At 41.4% G+C, this 21,322-nt stretch overlaps 1 protein-coding gene and 1 non-coding gene across 3 annotated transcripts in view; one reads left to right on the top strand and one right to left on the bottom strand.

Moving 5' to 3' along the window:
• Sil1 (SIL1 nucleotide exchange factor) overlaps positions 1 to 21,322 on the top strand; it is a 236,064-nt gene that overhangs the window by 176,901 nt on the left and 37,841 nt on the right. For both annotated transcript variants that reach the window (XM_021150502.2, XM_021150503.3), the window contains 2 exons: positions 1,541 to 1,732; positions 7,306 to 7,427. In XM_021150502.2, coding sequence (XP_021006161.1) covers positions 1,541 to 1,732; positions 7,306 to 7,427 — 314 coding nt within the window. The remainder of the gene's footprint in view (positions 1 to 1,540; positions 1,733 to 7,305; positions 7,428 to 21,322) is intronic.
• On the bottom strand, positions 16,367 to 16,468 carry LOC115029929 (small nucleolar RNA U13). Its single transcript, XR_003835494.1, has one exon. It is a non-coding gene; the product is annotated as a small nucleolar RNA U13 (small nucleolar RNA).

Below are 21,322 nucleotides of genomic sequence, written 5' to 3'. Positions count from 1 at the left end.
TTTGATTGTACTGGTGGCCACGTAAATCTATAACCTGGATAAAGCTGTATAGAACAATACATATACACGCTCAGTATACATGCAAATCTGTACATGTAAAAGGTGGTATAGTGTGAGTTTTATATTGTAGTATAAGGTCACATGCCCCTGTGTCCTTTCTTGCAGTTGATGTCATATTATCATTATATAAGATGTTACTGTTGGGGAAAGCTGGGTAAAGAGTATATGATATTTTTACTCTATTTTTATAAATTCCCATGAGCTATTTCAGACTACATTTTCTTCCTGTTGTTGTTGTTGTTTTCTTTTCCTTTAGCAGGCCTTCTTGAGAACCAGGAATCTGCATCTCTGTGAGGCAGAAGTCACTTGTTCTTTTTTAATACAAGGTCTTACTATGTAGCCCTGGCTGTCCTGGAACTCACTGTGTAGACCAGGCTGGCCTTGAACTCACAGAGATCCTCCTGAGAGGTCATGTGTTTGTTGTTTCTAAGAAATGACTTAGCCTTTCCAGACCTCTTTGTTGTCTTTGTTTACCATCCAGACTGCTCTACCTGAGACTTGCAAGAGCATTTCTCGGGGTTCTAGTCCAAGCAGAAGAGTGGTACCTCCTAGATGTGATAGCTTTGCTGGAGCATCTTTTTAAAAAGAGGGTGATTCATACCTTTGGTTGATGTTTCTATAGAATCCTTATACCAGAGAGAGAAACCATAGGTAATAGATGAGTAATTTGGAGCTGACAACTGCTCATCATCCTGCTTTTTATAAATACCCATGCCTTTTAATTTTTCTTGTAAGATAGATACATAAACCACTGCAACCTTTCAGACTCTCTTTATAAGCACTATCCACTAAAATTGGGAAGAAAGTAGAGTGCCACATGTATAAAATACCCAATTAAAGTCTTTTATTCACCTCCAACGTAATTTCATTTTAAAGATTTTTATACGTGTGTGTGGGGTAGGGAGGACTGAGAGAAAATTGTTTGAGATTGGAGTATAGTACATACAGTAATTTAGCCATTTCAAACAGTTGAACAGACTGTACACCTGTGGTTGGAGTGACAGTAATGACAGTGATTTAATCTTCATCCCTAGTTGCTCTTGTTCTGACAGCTCTTTCCCAGTTTCCTTCATCCGGGTTTCCCATCAGGTAGTGCAAGGCCAGGGTATTCTGACTATGGAAGACAGAGAGCCATGGTGTGGATCCTCTTACCTTCTACTCCAGCTGTCCCGTGAGGGTAGAGGTTGAAAGTGAACTTGTCTTGCTTTCCCTGAGCTCAGTGGTTGCACCAAAGAGACTCAATTCTCTCAGACTTGAATGAGTGTGCCTGGAAAAGGCTTACGAGTGTTTTCAGAGCAGAGCCCTATGTGGGCCAACTCTGGTGGCTTTTTCTCTGAGTCTCTTGGAAAGTGTCGGTATTTCTATCCCAGCAGATTCGATCCCCGGTCTTGTAAGGATGGGCATCCACGGCACACTATATGGGTCTTAGGGAAATGCCTCCAGCCCCTGGGATTGATCATGTCTTTGTTGTTCTCTTTAGGCGAGACAGGCCACAGTCAAGAAGCTCTTCCGCCCCATTGAGGAGCTGAAGAAGGAATTTGATGAGCTGAATGTTGTTCTTGAGACTGACATGCAGATTATGGTTCGGCTGATAAACAAGTTCAACAGCTCCAGCTCCAGCCTAGAAGAGAAGGTTGCTGCGCTCTTTGATCTTGAGTACTATGTCCATCAGGTATTTATTGTATTTCCTTGCCTGCAAATCCAGACTTCTAATCAACAGCCCCAAACAAAAACCCCTGCTCTAAACCCTGAGAAAACAACGTCAGTGGTTTTACCTCTGCCATGGCACAGACATTTAATGTAGGCCATAGGGCAGTTAGAGCTGTTCTTAAGAGAGCACAACCACCCACCTTTTGCTTGAATCTGTTTTGTTTTAACACTAAGACAAAGTTACCATAATCTTGTGTTACTTACTGTCTGGAAGGGGAAGCAAATATGAACAACTGAGCAAATTAACAAACAGTGAGCTAATTTAGAACCATAATGGGGGCATGTAATAGGGGATGTATCACGGGGCAGCGTAGAACAAGCTGACTAGTTAGGATCAATAAGGATGCTTCTCCTGGGTTGCACTCTTAGGCTGAGTGCTCAGGAAGGAGCAGGAGTTGGTTAGACGAAGAAGAGAAACTCTTAAGGAGATGATGGCAGCATTGCCCATGGGCAATATCTGGTGTAATGTCTATGTTAGTACATAAGGTTGTATGGTGATAGTCACCCTCATTTTTGATGTATTTATGGTTATTTTCATGCTATAGTGGTACAGTTAAACAGTTATAACAGAGCATGGTTACAAAGTCAGAATATTTACTGCTTAAGCTTTCCTCCCATTTCCCCTTCGTATCACCTGAGTTCCATTCACCTTCCCCACAGCGGCCAGGGAACAGTGTGGAAAAGAGGACAAAAATACTATGAGAGCCAAAAGACAGAGAGCGCAGGAGCGACAGGGTCCTCTGAACATAACATGATTCTGTTCTCACTCATGAGCCCACAGGGGCTGTGGTGACAAGACAGGTGTGGAGGGAGAGGAGCTCACAAGCCCTACCCCAAGCTGAGAAACTACTGAGAGTCATGGCTGCTGAGGGAGGGAGAGGAAGTTGTCTTTATAGGTGTGTGTCCTGGTGGGCTGACCATGCTGCAGTGGATGGCCCCACATCCGTGCACACATGGGCAGCACAAATTAGACTCAGTAGGGCATTTTTTTTTAAGGACATGGAATTAGAAGGGGTTGGTGGTGAATTTCAGAATAATTAGTGGAAGGAGAAAGGATTAGTATGATCAGAGTATGTTATATATGTGTGAAAAATCTCTAAAAATAGTAAAATTGTTGTATTTATTTATTTTCTTACTTTAATTTGAGGCTGGACATGGTGGCACATGCCTTTAATCCCCGTACTTGGAAGGCAGGGAGAGCTCTGTAAATTTGAGGCCAGACTGGTCTACCTAGTGAACTCCCGAACAACCAGGGATGCACAGAGAGACCCTGTCTCAGGAACAAAGAACAAAGGAAAAAGAAAAGAAACTTGGAGAAAGTTTACTTATTGTTAGGAACTTTAGAAAAATGTACCAGTCCTTGTTTTAGAATCTTCCATGCAGACTAAGTTATGTGCACGCAGACTCTAGGGTAGAGGTGAGTTGGTAAGGTTGAAGGCCTGGACAAGATTGGAGTGACTGGAGCTCAGACAAGCAGACAGGGGAGTCAGAGCGGTAAAGCTGGGGATGTCCTTTTGCCCTTTGTGATTGTCCCCTTAGTCCTGAGTTTTGAAATGAGAAAATAACCATTCAAATACCTAATACTAATACTGAGCACTTCAGACGATCTGCTGCTTCAGTGCTTTGTATATATCAATTCCATAGGTGCCCTGAGTAGGTACCATTATTAGTCTTAATTTTTGTTTGTTTGTTTGTTTGTTTGTTTTTCTGTTTTGAGTTGGAGTCTCACTATTTTATCCAGGATGGTCTCACATTCCTGGGCTCCAGTGGGTCAAAGGGAGAATTGCAAGCTCCCACTTTTTAATTAAGGACAGAGGAGTTCAAGGAAATGGCGTGATTATTGGGGACCAATCAGCTGCTAAATGAGAGCTAGGATTTGTAAAAAGTTCAGTCTAATCCTAAAGTCTAGGCTTTTAGACTTTTGGTCAGTGTACTTCTCATAGAACACTGGTGCCTTTTGCAAGAAGAGTAAAAGAGAGAGGTGAAGAGAAACTAAGGCAGTGCTTATAAAGTCAACGTTTTCCAGCAAGTGACCCTATGGAGAGTCCGCTGGGCCCCAGGTACTATGCTGGCGCTTGACGTGCATTTATGAACAAAATTGGACCTAATTTTCTAGCAGAGAGGCAGATTTAACAAATACTTGTTTGAAAGGTAATAAAATTACAAAAAAAAGGACAAAGGAGAGCATTATAGAAAGTGGTGGGCAGGAGGTGGAAGCGAGCCTAGACTCTGAGAGCAAAGGAAGAGACCATGGAAGCTCATGGGCCATGGAAAGAGTAGCACTGGAGTCCAGTGGCAGAGGTGAGGTGAAAACAGCCCCTCCAACAGTTGCTTCGAGAATCTGAGCACTGTGGGGAGCTTGGGTGGGCACAGAGCCCTGATAGGAAGCTGTTGGAATGGTGGCCCAAAGGGCTGTACAGTCATAACCACGCCCGTGTCTGAGATATTTACCCAGCAGACTAGAACCCCAGTGACCCCACCGACCCCATCACAGTGTCCTTGTTCTTCATAAACAAGCCTATTATTGTTCATTTGGGGTTTTGTGGTGAGTGCATCTGTGCTGTCTGCAGGGTTACAGGGTGGCTCTTCATCCTCTTCCTCTGTTCAGACCCCAAAAAGCAAGACTGTGACCCTTTTACGAGGTGAAAAAAATGAGCATGAGTTTCCTTTCCCCTTCCTAGTCCTTTCTGAGGTGAAAAGGCACTGCCTAGCTTTTCCATTAGAGATGATTAAGGGTCAAGGCTTCTAGGGGTTATTGGCCAGCTCACGCTTGCTCTGCTGTTGACAGCTTTTATTATGCTTTTCGTTTTTAATGTACTTGGGTGGATCTTTAGTTCTCAGCTTTCTGAAGCATCTTGCTTTAGTTCACATGAAAGGCTAAAATCACTAGCTTATGCCTATGAGGGGATGAGTTACACAAAGCCTAAAATAACCAATAACCCAGCAACAGCAAAATGTCCCCCTGCAGTCCCATCTGACAGCGGCATCCTCAGGGTGGCATCCCATCCCACTTGTACAGTTCCTGGGCATCACCAGACTCAGCCAGAGATCATCATAGACCCATTCCATTGGTAAAGGACAAACACCCTCCATTGGCAAAAGTGCCCTCCTCAGTGTTCTGGGCCACTGCCTTGGGCAAGTGTACTAATGTGCCCTGGTAAGTTGTGATTTCTCAGGGAGATTCCAGAATACATAGCTCATCCTGCTTTCCAGTTGTGATGGAGAATTGGGTGATGTAATGCTAACTTTGAAACAAATAGAACTTTTCCAGATAGGACTTTCAGTTGATTCCTACTCTTAAGTTCACTGAATAGGGGCCTAAAGAGCCAGGGGCTTCAAGATCCTGAACTGGGTCTGCCAAAGGATTCCTTGCAGCCATATTTTAATTATTAAAACAGGATATGTGAAAAGCAAAACCTTGTGTGTAGGAAACAGTTTGTGAGTTATTTATGAGGAAGGCCTCTGTGTGCCTGTCTGCCCTGGGTAGAGAAATCTGCCTCCCTCTGGTGACTCCTCCATTATTTCCCCAACTCTCCTCCTCCGATTCCCATTCTCTCACCATCTGGGAGTGCTCTGAATTTTCCCAGTGCTAGCCTCGTTGCCTCCCTCCGTTCCTGATGATTTCTCTTCCTATATTCCTGTCCCATCCTGAGGGCAGCCTGAGAAAAGTTCTGGCTCTAAGCCTGTCATCCTCTGGGTAGCTCTGGGGAGAGCCCAGCTTTGGTGTGTGAGTGGATCAGAGCTTTTCTTCCTCATTACCAGTCAAATAATGACAGCGCACCTTCACAGTGTTTACAGAGACACCAGCGATTCCTGTCTCATGTTGTCATGTGCACATGTAGCATCTACAACAGACCCAGGCTCCGATGTTGCTTTGGGGTCAGCAGAAAGGCAAGCTGCTCTGCCCGGTTTTGGTAAATGGCCATCCCAGGTGCGGACTGATGGAATTTTGAGAAATGAGTTTGTATCTTGGAAACCTGGAACAAAGAAGATACAAATTGATAAGTTTTTAAAGCCAAATGTATGAGGAAGAAAGTTGTTTCCACAAAGTGCCCCATTCTAAGAGTCCCTCATTGTCTGGGCTTTGGCTCTGCCATCCTTGCATGGGGCAGGTTGGGACAGGAAAATCATCCATGGCAGCCAGACTTTATACTGGATGGTACTTTCTCATGGCCCAGGGGTTGGCACTGACACTATAGATTGTTTTGTTTTGTTTTTTAATTCACAGTGGGGTTTTATTTTGGGAATAGTTTACATTTTTATTCCTCAGTTCAAGGGTTAATCATTGAACACCTAACTCTATGCTCTTCACTCTTCTAGTCACTGGAACAGTGGGTGGCAAAACCTGCTTTTGTAGACATCCTATCAAAATGTATGACAGTGATCATCCAAGTGCTAAAAATAGTCCAGGCCCACCCAAAAGCATGGAAAGGTCAGATTCTATGCTTTACACTTGCTTTTTCTCTTAGTCCTACTTTCTAGTCAGGAGGCAGAAGCAAGGACAGAGTCAGATAGGAACCAGCTTGGAGTTCTAGGAGAAAAGTGGGCACCGATTACATTGCTGCTGGGCCCTCACTTCGGAGACTTCCTGATTAGCTGTGCAGTGCATCAGAAGGACAAGAGGTCACCTTTGAGGGGCAGTGACAGTAAGATTCTGACTTTTCATGTATATATGCAAATGCAGGGTTTAGTAACTTAACTAGTCATCTCAAACTAGGATAAGACATCACTGTGATTATTTAGTATTGATTTTATTGTAATGAGACCTTTTTACAATCACTTGAGTTCATTGTTTTAAGTCACTCAGCTTATCAGTTATATGATGATAAAAATATTCAGCACTATTGGCATGTAGCCATGGTTAGTGAAACAGACCTAGGCCAAAGCCTTTGGGAAACTGACTTTTGTACAGACTTTTAAAATAAATGTCCTCAGATTCAGTCAGCCTTACCACATGAAAGATAATATTGTTACTTCTCTCCTAGTACTCTTGTAGCACACCCCACCCCCAACACCCCCACCTCTTCACACACCCCATGCCACGCCACGTCACCCCACACCTGCCCCATCAGCAGGGCTCCTTTTATAGTCCCTAGTTTCTAATTAAAAGTCGGGTTTTTTTCCTCCACTGCTTCCATTGTGTTTGGACATCCACAGGACGTGTAGCAGTGTTTAGTGGTACCATGATGCCAGATTCTTTGTGTTAACAGCTTGCATGTTTGGAGTAAGCTTTGTGACTCATTGCAGCATTAGAATTTTCTGAGACATGTTTGGCATGAGCAAGAGCTAGGTGCTGTTTCCGTGGATTCCCACGCAGGTGCTTAGAAATGGTGTTGCATGAATGAGAAATTCTCAAATGTAAGATTTCTTTAAAACTTAGGCAGTTTTAATGCACCTTTCTAGTTACTCAGAAAGCCACTGCTGTTCTTCACCGATCTTTTACATTTGTTTTTGCTAGTTGTTAAAGAACTGCTATCAGACGAATGCTCCCCCACCCCCCAGGCTGTTCTGTATTAAGCAATGCTTTTGTTGCAGATGGATAACGCACAGGACCTGCTGTCCTTTGGTGGCCTTCAAGTGGTGATTAATGGGCTCAACAGCACAGAACCCCTGGTGAAGGAGTATGCTGCCTTTGTGCTAGGGGCCGCCTTTTCCAGGTGAGCAGCATGGATGGGTTGCCATTAGCTAGAATCCTTTGCCTTAATTGGCTTAAGGAAAGGTTATACTTGCCCTTCTGGTCCCTGGCCAATATAGAAGTTTTCAGCCCTGTTTTCCTGTTCTGTGATTTCTATTCATTCATATATATGTGTGTGTGTGTGTGTGTGTGTGTGTGTGTGTGTATATATATATATATATATATATATATATATATATATATATATATATGATAACAGACCCTTAGGTCATATTTTCTATTTTAGTAAAATGAATAAATGGACCAGCCACATGTAGTAAGTAGTGAGAAATGAGAATAAGCTACAGGAGTTGATCCTTTAGACAGTGAAGCCACATCTAATGACTAAGTGATGAATCTGACCAAGAAAGGCCTTCTGAGGGAGATGTGGCTTCCCCTGGTTTCTGGAATCAGTCATGCAGTGAGGTGCATTCTCTGGATAGAGTGTTTAGCATTTCAGTTAGTCTGTTTTAAACTGGAAAACTTACCAGGCAAGATGAGCAGTAGACAGCTTCTTGAAAGAATGGATGTGGAGAAATATGTAGGTATCAAGTAATTTTACTCATTTGAAAAGGTCAGGCTATCTTTATACTGTCATTCTATGCATTTAAAACTATCTGCTCATAGACCATCTATCTCATCTGTGATTCTACACTGGCAACAGTTCCTCTGACTCTTGCTTCATGAGCTGTGATGATTAGTGTTGCCTTATCTAAATAGTGTTGCTGAGGGGCTGGTGAGATGGCTCAGCAGGTAAGAGCACCCGACTGCTCTTCTGAAGGTCCAGAGTTCAAATCCCAGCAACCACATGGTGGCTCACAACCATCCGTAACAAGATCTGACTCCCTCTTCTGGTGTGTCTGAAGACAGCTACAGTGTACTTATATATAATAAATAAATAAATCTTTAAAAATAAAAAATAAAAAAATAAATAGTGTTGCTGAGCTTGGAGAAAGGCTACACGCCATTGTAGAGTTTGTTTGACAAGACTTTGTTTACTCATTCTTATGTTTATTTAATTAGAACCTTAATCTGATCCTTTCTTTTAATAGTGAAATGAAGGATAGTTGTCCCAAGGAAGAGGCTGCAAGCAAGCCCCGTTCCCGTATCGCCTGCCCTTACTCATTGTCCTGTGGGAGTTCTGTAGATAGATCAGGCTCCGACCTCCAGGGCAACTCTATGCCCCTTGGCCTCACTTTCCAAAGCCAGACTTTGTCAGAAAGCCCAGTTCCTCCTGTGCAGCCGCTGGACACAGCTATGGCTTCAGTCCAGGATCTCCCCTCATAAGGTTGTAGAGACTTGAGAACTTACTCAGTTTCACCGTTGCTTCTCAAACCAGAAGGGAATGAACTCAATCTCTAACCCCTTCACCCATTCATTTAGAAATCTTTGTCTTATTCCAAACTACTTCCAGTATGAATGTGATATCCTGCATATCTCTTGCCATTGCTTCTGGAAATAGATTTTGGAGAAACAGTGGCATCCTCATAGCACTTCCTTGTTAAAAGGGATTCTGATTTGAGAAACATGTATTTAGACATTCTTAGCAAACCAAAGCCCAGATGCTGCATCAATATGTGGTATCATGATGACCTCTCCATGACTGGACTATGTTAGTGTAAGACCCTGTTAGCATTCATATGGCATCACTAAATTTAATAGAGATAAATATAAAATATTGCAATTTAGTGTTTTGATGGCAAGCACACTACTGTAGTCAAATGTTCTAGCTGGGTTTTTGATAGCTCCCTGAAGGGCTGTTACAGCGACAGCATGGTATGGCGCCAGAGTGTTTGGAAGCCAGCAGCAGGCTTCCCAACACCAGGAAAATGTCAGTGTTTTATTCAAAGAGAAGCTTGACACAAGTAAGACTATTTCTGTGCAGAGGCTGGCTTCAGTGCTGTTGTCTGATATGCATTACTTACTTTTGATGTCCTAAGTATTGGCTCTGCACCTCCCTAACTGCTTCCAGCATCAGATGTGTAGTCACAGTGATTAGATAAGCTAGCTCTTTGCCAAAGGGCATTCAAGAAACAGCATCCTGGAATCGTGGGCTTGTGGGCAATCTTTTGAACTGGGAACACTAATAGGTGTCCTGTGCATTTCATAAAGGTGAATGGCAAATAAAAACATATAATAAGCACTTGCCCGTAATAATGTGGCATCAACATCATCGTTACTTTATCTCAATGGCTCCTTTGTTACTATCAGTTTTCCCTAGACGGAAGTTCTTGCATCATTTCTTTCTAGAGTACAAACTCTGTCGTCCTGTTTATGCTCTACCATGTCTCTTGCTGCTAATGTTGCTGCTTCATGAGAGTGTTTATTTGCCTACCTGGGTTAATTGCTTAATAAGTCCTTCCACGCACATTTCTGTGGATGAAGGGATCTCTTCCCCAGTGTTAAACACCAATTATTCCAAGATAAGGAAAAGACTGACAGAAATATAATTGACATAGCTACTGAAATAAAATTTGTTCCTTTACTTAAACATGATTAACACCCAGTTGAGGGTCACACATACTCATTTCCTGCTGTTTATTGCCCGAGTATAACAGATAGGTGAAGTTCTGTAACATATGCAGAAGGTGGTATGCGGATAATTAGCAGATTTGTAGTTTTATTGCTACTTTCTTTTAAAAGTCCCTTTCTTCTTCAGGTTATTTTCATTGGCCTCTTTGTGACCTGATTTCACCCCATGATGGCACATATGAGGGTCTGTCTGCAGTCAGAACTACCAGTAGTCTTAGACAAGTTGATTTTGCTTTTGTAGAAAGAAGTTTTAGAAAAGCATTGTGAATTTCAGAAGCCATAACAGCTTTCTGTAATCTGGCTTTGCTGCTTCTCTGCAAACTAGCCAGCTGTTTTTCTTTCCTTCTTCTTCCTTGTATAAAGCCTTTACATTGAACTAACAGGAGTTAAACTGTCAAGAACCTGGTATGTTTGCTCCAGTGAGCATTGGTTTTGCTGTTCTTGCATTCCCCTCTCATGTACCTTTGCTGTTTTGTATCTGTCTTTAATGACCTGTATTTATATTTACATGTGTGTGAATTTTATACATTTATACATGTAACTGTAATGCCTTTATTTGAGCTGTTCACAGCATGTATGATGTGATAGAACTTAACCGAGTACATAAAGGGATATACATGTGTCCTCAGCCACAGAGAGGGTCCTTGGCATCTACCTCCCAAGCTCCTCAGAAGATTTGGAGTTGTATACACTACTTGAGAGAATGAATGTGTGCCCATAGCACTGCACATGTCTGCCCTGTTCTCTCCCCAAGGTTTTACCAATCAGTTTTTAAAAACTTTATTATTTTATGTATATGAATATTTTTCCTGCATGCATGTGTGTGTGCCACATATATGCCTGGGGCCCAAGGAGATCAGAAGAGGGCATCAGATCCCCCAGAACTGGAGTAATGAATGGTTGTGAGTGTCATATGAGTGCTGCGAACTAAACATGGGTTCTCTGGAAGAGCAACAAGTACTCTTAACCATTGATCCAGCACTCTAGCTCTACGTACAACTATTTTTTTTTTTTTGATTTTTTGAGACAGGGTTTCTCTGTGTAGCCCTGGCTGTCCTGGAACTCACTCTGTAGACCAGGCTGGCCTCGAACTCAGAAATCTGCCTGCCTCTGCCTCCCGAGTGCTGGGATTAAAGGCGTGCGCCACCACCACCCGGCCTTACAATTAATTTTTAACTATTTGGCCAGTGATTGTTACTTCCTGTTATTTTTGTTGTTAGAGGTGGAATTATGTTTGTGTGGGTTTGTTGAAAGATTACTTTCTTGCTTTTTCTAGGGTGTAGTTTCCTTCCTTGTGTTGGTGTTTTCCATCTATTATCCTTTGTAGGGCTGGATTTGTGGAAAGATATTGTGTAAATTTGGTTTTGTCATGGAATATCTTTTTCTCTCTGTCTATGGTAATTTAGAGTTTTGCTGGGTATAGTAGCCTGGGCTAGCATTTGTGTTCTGTTAGGTCTGTATGACATCTGCCTAGGATCTTTTAGCTTTCATAGTCTCTGGTGAGAAGTCTGGTATAATTCTGATAGGCCTGCCCTTATATGTTACTTGACCTTTTTCTCTTACTGCTTTTAAAATTCTTTCTTTGTTTAGTACATTTGGTGCTTTGACTATTATGTGACAGGGGAAATTTCTTTTCTGGTCCAGACTATTTGGAGTTCTGTAGGCTTCTTGTATGTTTATAGGCATCTCTTTCTTTAGGTTAGGGAAGTTTTCTTCTATAATTTTGTTGAAGATATTTACTGGCCCTTTAAGTTGGGAATCTTCGATCTCTTCTATACCTATTATCCTTAGGTTTGGTCTTCTCATTGTGGCCTGGATTTCCTGGGTGTTTTGCATTAGGAGGTTTTTGCTTTTTGTGTTTTCCTTGATTGTTGTGTCAATGTTTTCTATGGAATCTTCTGCACCTGAGATTCTCTCTTCTATCTCTTGTGTTCTGTTAGTGATGCTTGGATCTATGACTCCTGATCTCTTTCCTAGGTTTTCTAACTCCAGGGTTGTCTCCCTTTGTGATTTCTTTATTGTTTCTAGTTCTCCTTTTTTTTTTTTTTTTTGATTCTGGATGGTTTTTTTTTTGTTCAGTTCCTTCGCCTGTTTGATTGTGTTTTCCTGTAATTCTTTAAGGGATTTTTCTGTTTCCACTTTAAGGGCTTCTGTTTATCTGTGTTCTCCTTATTTTTTAAGAGAGATATTTATGTACTTCTTAAAGTCATCTATCATCATCATGAGAGGTGATTTTAGATCTGAATCTTGCTTTTCTGGTGTGATGGTGTATCCAGGAATTGGGTTCTGATGATGCCAAGTAACCCTGGTTTCTGTTGTTTATGTTCTTACGCTTGCCTCCTGCCATCTGGTTATCTCTAGTGCTACCTGCCCTGGCTATGTCTGACTGGAGCCTGTCCTTCCTGTAATCCTGGTTGTGTTAGAACTCCTAAGAGTCAAACTGTCTCTGTGATCCTGTGATTCCAGGATCCTGAGATCCTGGTTGTATTAGAGCTCCTTGGAGTCAAGCTGTCTCTAGGACCCTGAGATCCTGGTGTGACCAAGCTCCTGGGATCCTGGGAGTGTTAAAGTGCCTGAGAGTGGAGCTTCCTCTGGGTGTTGTGGGACTGGCTTCGGAGTTTGTGCCCAAGGTCTGCTCAGAGCACTGGCCCAGACAAACGGGAAGGAACTTGTGCCCTAGTCCTCCTTTTTCATTGACTTTAAAGAACCTTGACATTTTAAGTTCACTATCTTGTCCAGAGTGAGAGCTCCCCTCCCCTGTGCTGGGAAATGAGACATGAATAATCTAAACCAAGCATGGTAATCTCATTCTCTATGGATATGGATTGATTTAGAGATGGGCATGTGATCCAGTTCTGACTAATGCAACGTGGAGAGGTATTGGTAGAAAGCATTCTGTAGGGGTCTTGCGAGTAGAGAGCTCAGGAGCTCTCCCCTTCTGCTTATTGCCCTGGGTGCCTCTGTTTTAGAACCACAGCAGCTGCCTTGTACCAGTGAGGCTAGAAGGGAAAGGATGAGGAGTCAATGAACTGACAGAGCCTGTGTCCTTTCTGATGTAATAAAGACACTGTAGTGCTGTTTGGAGACATTCATTTTCAGCCTTTCTTACAGAAAGTAATTAAATGGTGTTTTAAAATCACAGTTAATTATCATACTGATCCTTGTAACTGAACTTACATTCATATTGAGAAATTTTCAAAATCTCTCTCAGATCTTTTTTTGGTTGGTTGGTTCTGTTGGTGATGTGTGTTTATTTGTTTTTCCAAGACACAGTTTCTCTGTAGCACTGGCTGTCCTGGAACTCTTTGTAGAATAGGCCGGCCTCAGACTCACAGAGATCCACTTGCTTCTGCTTGCCTCTGGCTCCTGGGATTAAAGGCATGTGCCACCACCACCCAGGCCTCTCAGATCTTTTAAAGTGTGTTATATTCCTCTTGCTTCTTCAGAGTACTTGTCTCAGTTTGCAATTATGTAGTTATTTGATTACTTATTTATATCCCTACTGGACAGTACTTGAGAGGCTAGGATTCCTTACATTTTAACTTTGCTATTCATTATATATACAGGGCCCAGAATTAAATGAATGACCTGGAAGTAATTATGGTCAGGAAGAGTAAATGAAGAAACAAGTGAATGGCAGTGGCTCCTAGGAAGTGAGCCATTCACTCCTCTCAGAAGATGACCACTGGGGCTGAGTGGAGAGTGCTGGTTTTAGTATTAATGATGTAATAGTGGATGATTCAGACACCACACCTTGACCCTTTAAAACATAAAGCTGTGGAAAGGAGTATGTTACCCCACTGGCTGAAAGCCCAGAAAATAGAAGGCTAGAGATTGGGATGAGGTCAGACATGGGAGTTGCCAACATTTAAATAAAAGTTTAAATGTGACCCATAGGACCAATGTGACATCTCGCCTCAAGTTCTTAACTCTCTATACTCCTCCAGTGACAAGGGAGTTGCTCAAATCATGTTTCTAATAAATTGATTAGTGTAATAACCAAACTGGCCCAGGCAATTGGATAGCCATAGCTCTTCAGCTGCATTCAAAAGCTGATTAGTGTTTTCAGATGACAGTTAATGACAAATGGAAAATGAGCTGCAAGCCTCACCCGCTGCTTGAGTCCTGGGGAGGGAGGCACTATTTGCTAATGGACTTGTCCTCTGTGATGTGCCCCTGCCTCCCCAGACTTTTCACTACCGAATGTTCCTTTTATTTTTTTTCCTTGCTTAGCCCCAGCCCTCAACATTCTTTTCTTTTTCTTCAGTTTTATTAGCATTTATTGCCTGGACACCTAAACTGACTCTTTAATACATTGACATCTTTGTAACTCACCGATTCCTTAATTTCTTCCCCAACAAACTTGAATGTTTTGGGAGTGAGAATGGCTACCCAAGTCCACAGCACTTTACAGAACATGAGTCTATATGACTGCTTCAAGCATAAATGGTCTAACATAAAAACTAAAACTACTAAAAATCAGAGGAGAATGGGGTCACCAAGAGCAGGAACTTGCCACTTTCTATATTTCCTTCCACTTTATTTTTCTTCTACTGAGTATGTATTATTTTTGTAATTAAAATTTAAAACAGTAACAAAACAAAGCAGAGTGAACTGGGAGATTTCTATATCTAATAAATGTTTCAAGAACCAAAATACCTGGACATGCTAGATTAAATACTTAAACGTTTCTGTACACACTCAATTCAGCAGTCAGGAAATGGTAGGACAGTATCTTTGCATAACTTCAGGGGAAACGAGTAACATCAAACCTTTATGTGATAGCTCTGAAAGAAAGTACAGAAATTCTAAATTCAAATAAAATCTAAATCCTAATAGGCACAGAACTGGAGCAGACAGCTGCCTGAGGGGCACTGCCATCCCTGAGTGGCTGTGAGCTTCCAGCTCAGCCAGAAGTTACAGAAGGAAAACTTAAGACTTCTGAATGAGAGAATAGAAAAACGAAGTCTTCTAGTCAAAAGGAGTTGTTCAATTGTGTTGAAAACCACATGCCTTTTTTTTATATTCTGAAAAACCCAAACCACTACACTATGGTTATTTCTATTTCTTGCTGTAATTACACATCTTTTGGCTGTATTTTGAGCTATGATTGTTAAATACTCATTTGGTACAGAACCTGAAGTTCTGTGCCTTGTGTCCTTAGAAGCATCTTTGCTCCTATGGAAGTTACTTTTGTCTTAAAGTTTGTTCGATATTAATACATCTACTAACCTTGTATTTTCTTGGGTATATCTTTTCTCTCTCTTTTCTTTCAATCTTTGTTAGCATACATTTTCTTTATATCTTTTATTATGCGGCATATAGTTATACTTTGTATGTGTAGATCTGTGTATGTGGCGTGTCTTAGTTACTTTTCTATTGCTGTGAAGAGACACCGTAACCAAGTCAACTTATAAAAGAAGGCATTCAACTGGGGACTTGCTTACAGTTTTAGATGGTCCATGACCATCACAGCAGGCAGGCAGGCAGACGGGCGGGCGGGTGGGCGGAGTGAAGAAACAGAGTGATTGGGCCTGTCTTGGGCTTTTGAAACCTTCAAGTTCATTCTAGTGACGCGCCTCCTCCAAGAAGGCCACACCTCATAATCTTCTGAAAACAGAACAGGTGTGAGGAGCAAGGATTCCGATATATAGACCTAAGGGCCATTCTCATTCCAGCGACCACATGGCGTATATGTGCTGGTGTACAAGTGAGTGCTCATTCTCATGCCTGTGGAGACTGGAGTTTGATCATTGTCTCTTCCTCAGGGGGTCTCTAACTTATTTTTATTATAAAATCAGTTTATTTTGTCTGCATACATGTTTTGCCTGCACATATATGTGTGTCTCATGCATGCCTGGTGCTCGTGGCCATCAGGAGAGGACTTTGGATCCCCTAGAACTGAAATGACACAGTTGTGATGCTGGGAACTGATCCTGACAAGTGCTCTTCACTGCTGAGCCATCTTCCAGCCCTCCATCTTATTGAGGCAGTGTCTCATATAGGCCAGGCTAGCTTAAACTCCCTCTGCAGGTGAGGACGGCCTCCGAGTGCTGGCTTACAGACACAGACCGTAAGGAGCATATTGCCAGTTTGGTAGTTTTGCCTTCTAGGGGCAGTTAGTTTTACAATTTTTTTAAGAATGTTTTTATTCATATCTAATTATCAGCAAATTTCATCATTATATGTCCAAGTATGATTTGTTTTAATTTGTCCTCTTTGGCTCTCGGTGTGCTATTTTAAACTACAGACTTCAGCTATGGAAATTTTCTGGTTTATTACCAGTACTATGTGGTTCATTGGCTCTCCCCCATATTCTCTATTTGCAGATGATATTAGGCCATCTGTTTCTAACATCTCTCAAGTGTTCTTTTTTTTCTCTTTTTCCCATGTCAGATGGATAATGTGCTGACATCATGACAAAATTTGAGGCGACGCATCTCACACAGTAGCTGAAAACCCACTCATTACACTTAGAGAACACAAGAGGGTCTCTTCTTAAGTGTCTTTCTCTCTGTCTTCCTGCATAATTCCATTCACTTAACAGGGCTTTTTCTTAAGTGTGTTTAATGTGTTTATCACATACATGAAGTTTTTAGTTTTAGATGACTATATTTTTCACTTCTAGGAGTTCCCTGCTAACTATTGCTTTAATTGAATTGAAATTTTCAATGTGTAGTATTTTGATTATTGTTCAATTGAAATGATTTAAATTTTAATTGTGGTTTCTTTGGTTCATATGAAATTATATTTCTCAATTTCCAAAACTAGTGAAAAGTTTGTAGTCATTGTGTTTGTTATGAACATTGAGGCTATCGCCAGATAAATGCCCTTAGTTATTAGACATATGAAAGAAGTGGAGATTTTCTATATGGTTAGTTTTCTATTGTGGTTTGGATTGATGTCCCCTAAAGGTCTGTGTATTAGAAAGGCTTGGGCTGCAGGGGAGCACTCTTTGGAGATAGTCCCAAAGGGGCACTAAAAGGCAATAACATCATTTGGAGGCTAATTATGGGATGGATCCCTGGATATGGCAGTCTCTAGGTGGTCCATCCTTTTGTCCCAGCTCCAAACTTTGTCTCGGTAACTCCTTCCATGGGTGATTGTTTCCAATTCTAAGAAGGGGCAAAGTGTCCACACTTTGGTCTTCGTTCTTTTTCAGTTTCATGTGTTTTGCAAATTGTATCTTATATCTCGGGTATACTAAGTTTCTGGGCTAATATCCACTTATCAGTGAGTACATATCATTTGAGTTCTTGACTCTAGCTGCATATGTATCAAAAGATGACCTAGTCGGCCATCACTGGAAAGAGAGGCCCATTGGACACGCAAACTTCATATGCCCCAGTACAGGGGAATTCCAGGGCCAAAAAAAGGGAATGGGTGGGTAGGGAAATGGGGGGAGGGTATGGGGGACTTTTGGAATAGCATTGGAAATGTAATTGAGGAAAATACGTAATAAAAAATATTAAAAAAAATTTTTTAAAAGGCAATAACATTGAGATAATCCCTGGAAGTAGACTGTGGGACACAGGCAGTCTCTGCCTGCATCCTAGCTCATGAATTTAGTGGTTTGCTCCAGTACATGTGAGTTGTGCTCACCATGGACCAAGAGCAATAGGCTGATTGTGGGCTGGGACCTCTAGAATTATGAATCAAAATATTTTTTTTCTCTTTATAAATTGACTCCCTCAAGTATTTCATTGTAGTAATGTGAAGCTGACTAATACAGTAAATATTCTTCTTTTGTAAATGTTCTGAATATATGTGCCTAAAAAGAATGTGCATCCGGGCGTGGTGGCGCACACTTTTGATCTCAGCACTCGGGAGGCAGAGGCAGACAGATTTCTGAGTTTGAGGCCAGCCTGGTCTACAGAGTGAGTTCCAGGACAGCCAGGGCTACACAGAAACCCTGTCTGGAAAAACCAAAAAAAAAAGACTGTGCATTCAGTTCTCCAGGAACACAGTATCTCTGTCTCATGTAACCCCCTTCCTTCTACTCTGTTAGGACCTGGTGATAGTGCAGAAACAGTATGCATTTATGCCAACCATGGTTCATATTGTGAAGTCTGATCTTTCGTACCCTAGCTAACAGAATTGGCACAGCAGCAAGCCCACTTCCCAGTCACAGGGCAGGCATGGTTAATCGGCAGTTGCTCACATTCTGACCTAGCTGTTTGTTCAGTAGAGTAGGGGTAATAAACACACTTTTAAGTTAGAAGAGGATTGTTGAAATGTAAGCCCATCACAAGTCAATACCTATTATGAATTATGCATATATGTATCCATGTGGATATGTGTTCACACATTTATTATGTACATACAGTGTGTATAGATGCTCATGTTATGTGAGGTGTCAAACTTCATTTTTGTTTGTCTAAAAATGTCACAACTCCCCCTCCATCTAATTTTAAGCGTTTCTCCAGAAGTTTCTATTATTTTACATGATTATATGTGTAGTTGTGACTAAGAGATATTTTCTTCTGGAAAGTTGTTAAACTTATTCAGTTTGAATTTTTCTTTCATCTTTCTATACTATTCTTAGCAATTTCTCAAATACTGTCTCTGCTGTCTGTCTCTCTTATTTCTGGGGCTCTGACATTGGGCCTTTTTACTCAGTTGTCCTGGGTTCTAATCTGTTGCCTAGTTTCTTTCTATGTTGCATCCCTGCTAAAGTCTAGATGATTTTTTTGTAGCTCATTTTTTTGTTTACTTACATTCCCTTTGCTGTGTCAAATCTACTATGGAATCTGTCCATTAAATATTTAGCCATGGGCTTATAATTCTAATTTTAGAAGTTGTGTGTGGTGTGGTGTGTGTGTGTGTGTGTGTGTGTGTGTGTGTGTGTGTGTGTGTGACAGATTCATGTGCACTGTGCACACATGCAAGGCTGTCTGCATAGGGGACAGTTCTGTGCCTGCAGTCCGGCTGGCTTCATGTACAGCTACCATTTGCACCGTGGTGTCTTCCCTCTTGTGTTTCTTTCTTTCTTTCTTTCTACTCACATTTTGTTTGTTTGCCTGCTTTTGTCCTTTTGGTGTTTTGAGACCATCTGGATCTATAGTTCAGGCTGTCCTTGAACCCTTGAACTCACTGTGTAGCCCAAGGAGGCCTCAAATATGCAGCCATTTCTTAGTGTTGGAATTATAGGCTTGTGCCACCACACATGATCTACTCATTGTTTTTTTTTTTTTTTTTTTTTTTAAAAAAAGATCATTTGAGTCCACGAGGAAGTTTCCTCCTTTTAGAAAGGATTGATATTGTCTTCTGGCCAGTGCCCAGAGTTAATTAATAATCCATCTCACACAAAGCTCACAGCTCAACACTTCCAGGTACTCAGGGATGTAAAGCAACATGGTAGCTAGACTGAAGCTTGAACTCCTGTCTTGTTCTCTGCTCTTCACCCGTTCCTTGTGCCACTCCTGTGCATTTCTTGTTCTCGCGGTTCGCTGTTGAGTGGGACCCACGGCATTAAACTTCCCATGTTGGGAAGCAGCTTTTGACCTTGGCAGAGTCGCTTTTCTCTACACAGGTGAACAAACCCACGTCAGTTTCAGTGACTCTGACTCCCGGGCCTGAGTGGCTTCACTGCCGGCCTCCCCGGTTTCATTCTTTCTCAGCTTTTGCTCTAAAGGTTCCTGCTTTCCATTTTTGAGACAGGACCTTGTTTATGTAGCTAGCCTCAGATGTTTCAGTCAGTTCTGTGTTAGCACCCTATATAATGAGAAATTTTGTTGCCTTTTTATGCTGTTGAAAAGATTTTTTTTTGAGGGAGCTATATAACAAGACCTTATTTGGAATGCATAAAAAGCAAATATTTAATTTTTTTGAAAACTTCAAAATTATATAGCTATAATAACTTAAAGTCTTAACTTCAAAAATATAATTTTTTTTTGCATCTTACCTCTCTTCTCTCTTCTCTCTCCAAACCTTTCCATGCTACCCACCCATTTTGTTAAGAATATTAAAAGATATATACCATGTTTGTTTTCAAAAGGTAGGTGTGTCTGAATGTTATTGGAAATAGCTGCTGACTATTGATAGAAACAGATAAAGATAAGCAAAAATCAAACCCTTTCTGAAGTCTTAAATGCATACAAACAAGGTCAGGTCTTTCCTCTTCCTACTATAATGGTCCTAACACCACATACTTTCATTTATATCTGTGGATTTAATGATGAGGCATGATGCTGGCATTTAATTGTATTTAATTGTATTGTATGTGCTTTATTTATGTATATGTATTTATATTTGCTTAGGTAGATACGATAAAGTGTGTGTGTGTGTGTGTATCAATTTCATCAAGGGCTGTGTTAGGAATTTATGGTGAATTTTATTTCTTTTCCTATACAGATGGTCAAGGAATATACTTCTGTGCTAACATTTTGGTGAATTTACTTATATATCACTTAATAGAGCATCATCCCTATATTTTCATAATGAGTATTCTTGGTCATTGAGTTATATGTCACTACTTAACAAGTTACTATAAACCGAGTGATTGTGAACAATGGCCAGGTTAGGAGTCCACATATGATTTAACATATATGTCTGTACGTGTCCTCTGAGTTTCTCTAGTGCAGTGTGTCACTTGGGACTTGAGTCTCACGTGGTCCTGGGAGCATCTTCCTCTGAGCTCGTGGGATTGTGAGCAGAATTTAGTTCTTCATGATTGTCAGACAGAAGGGCCTTCAGCACCTTGTTACATGACTACCTCAGGAAGCTGCTCAGAGCATGGTGGTGTGTCTCTCCGACAGGGAGTGAATGTATTTGCTGGGGAAGCCTGATGGCCTGGGTTTGATCTCAAGAGCCCATGGTGGAAGGAAAGAGCCAACTCCCAAAAGCTATTCTTTGCTTGGTACATGCAACTGCTTAGTTACCTACTTATACACACACTTAAATTTTTAAATTAGATGACATTTAAAAACAAACAAACAAACACTAGGGGGAGATGGCTCAGCAGTTAAGAGCCCTGACTGCTCTTCCAGAGGTCCTGAGTTCAATTCCCAGCAACCACATGGTGGCTCACAACCATCTGTAATGGGATCCAATGCCCCCATCTGGCATGTCTGAAGAGAGCAACAGTGTACTCACATACATAAAATGAATACATCTTTTTAAAAAACCACTAAGGAAAATATTTCTCAGCATAACATATGTCTTGTGTTTATGTATGTGTGTGTATATGAGTGTTTGTGTGATGGTGCATGTATGTGTGTGCAGTGTACAGGTATGCCTGTGGAGAACGCTGGTTAACCAATGCAAAACAGACCATGGGCACCACTGAGAGCCTCTACCACACGTGGCTTCAAGTCAGATAAGCTTGATTTGCTCTGTGCTTTGAAA

The sequence above is a fragment of the Mus caroli genome, unplaced genomic scaffold (genome assembly GCF_978045245.1).
Source record: "Mus caroli unplaced genomic scaffold, Mus_caroli_1 scaffold_19, whole genome shotgun sequence".
Lineage (NCBI taxonomy): Eukaryota > Metazoa > Chordata > Mammalia > Rodentia > Muridae > Mus > Mus caroli.
Note: the sequence above shows the minus strand (reverse complement) of the source record. Positions and strands in the feature narration are given on the sequence as shown.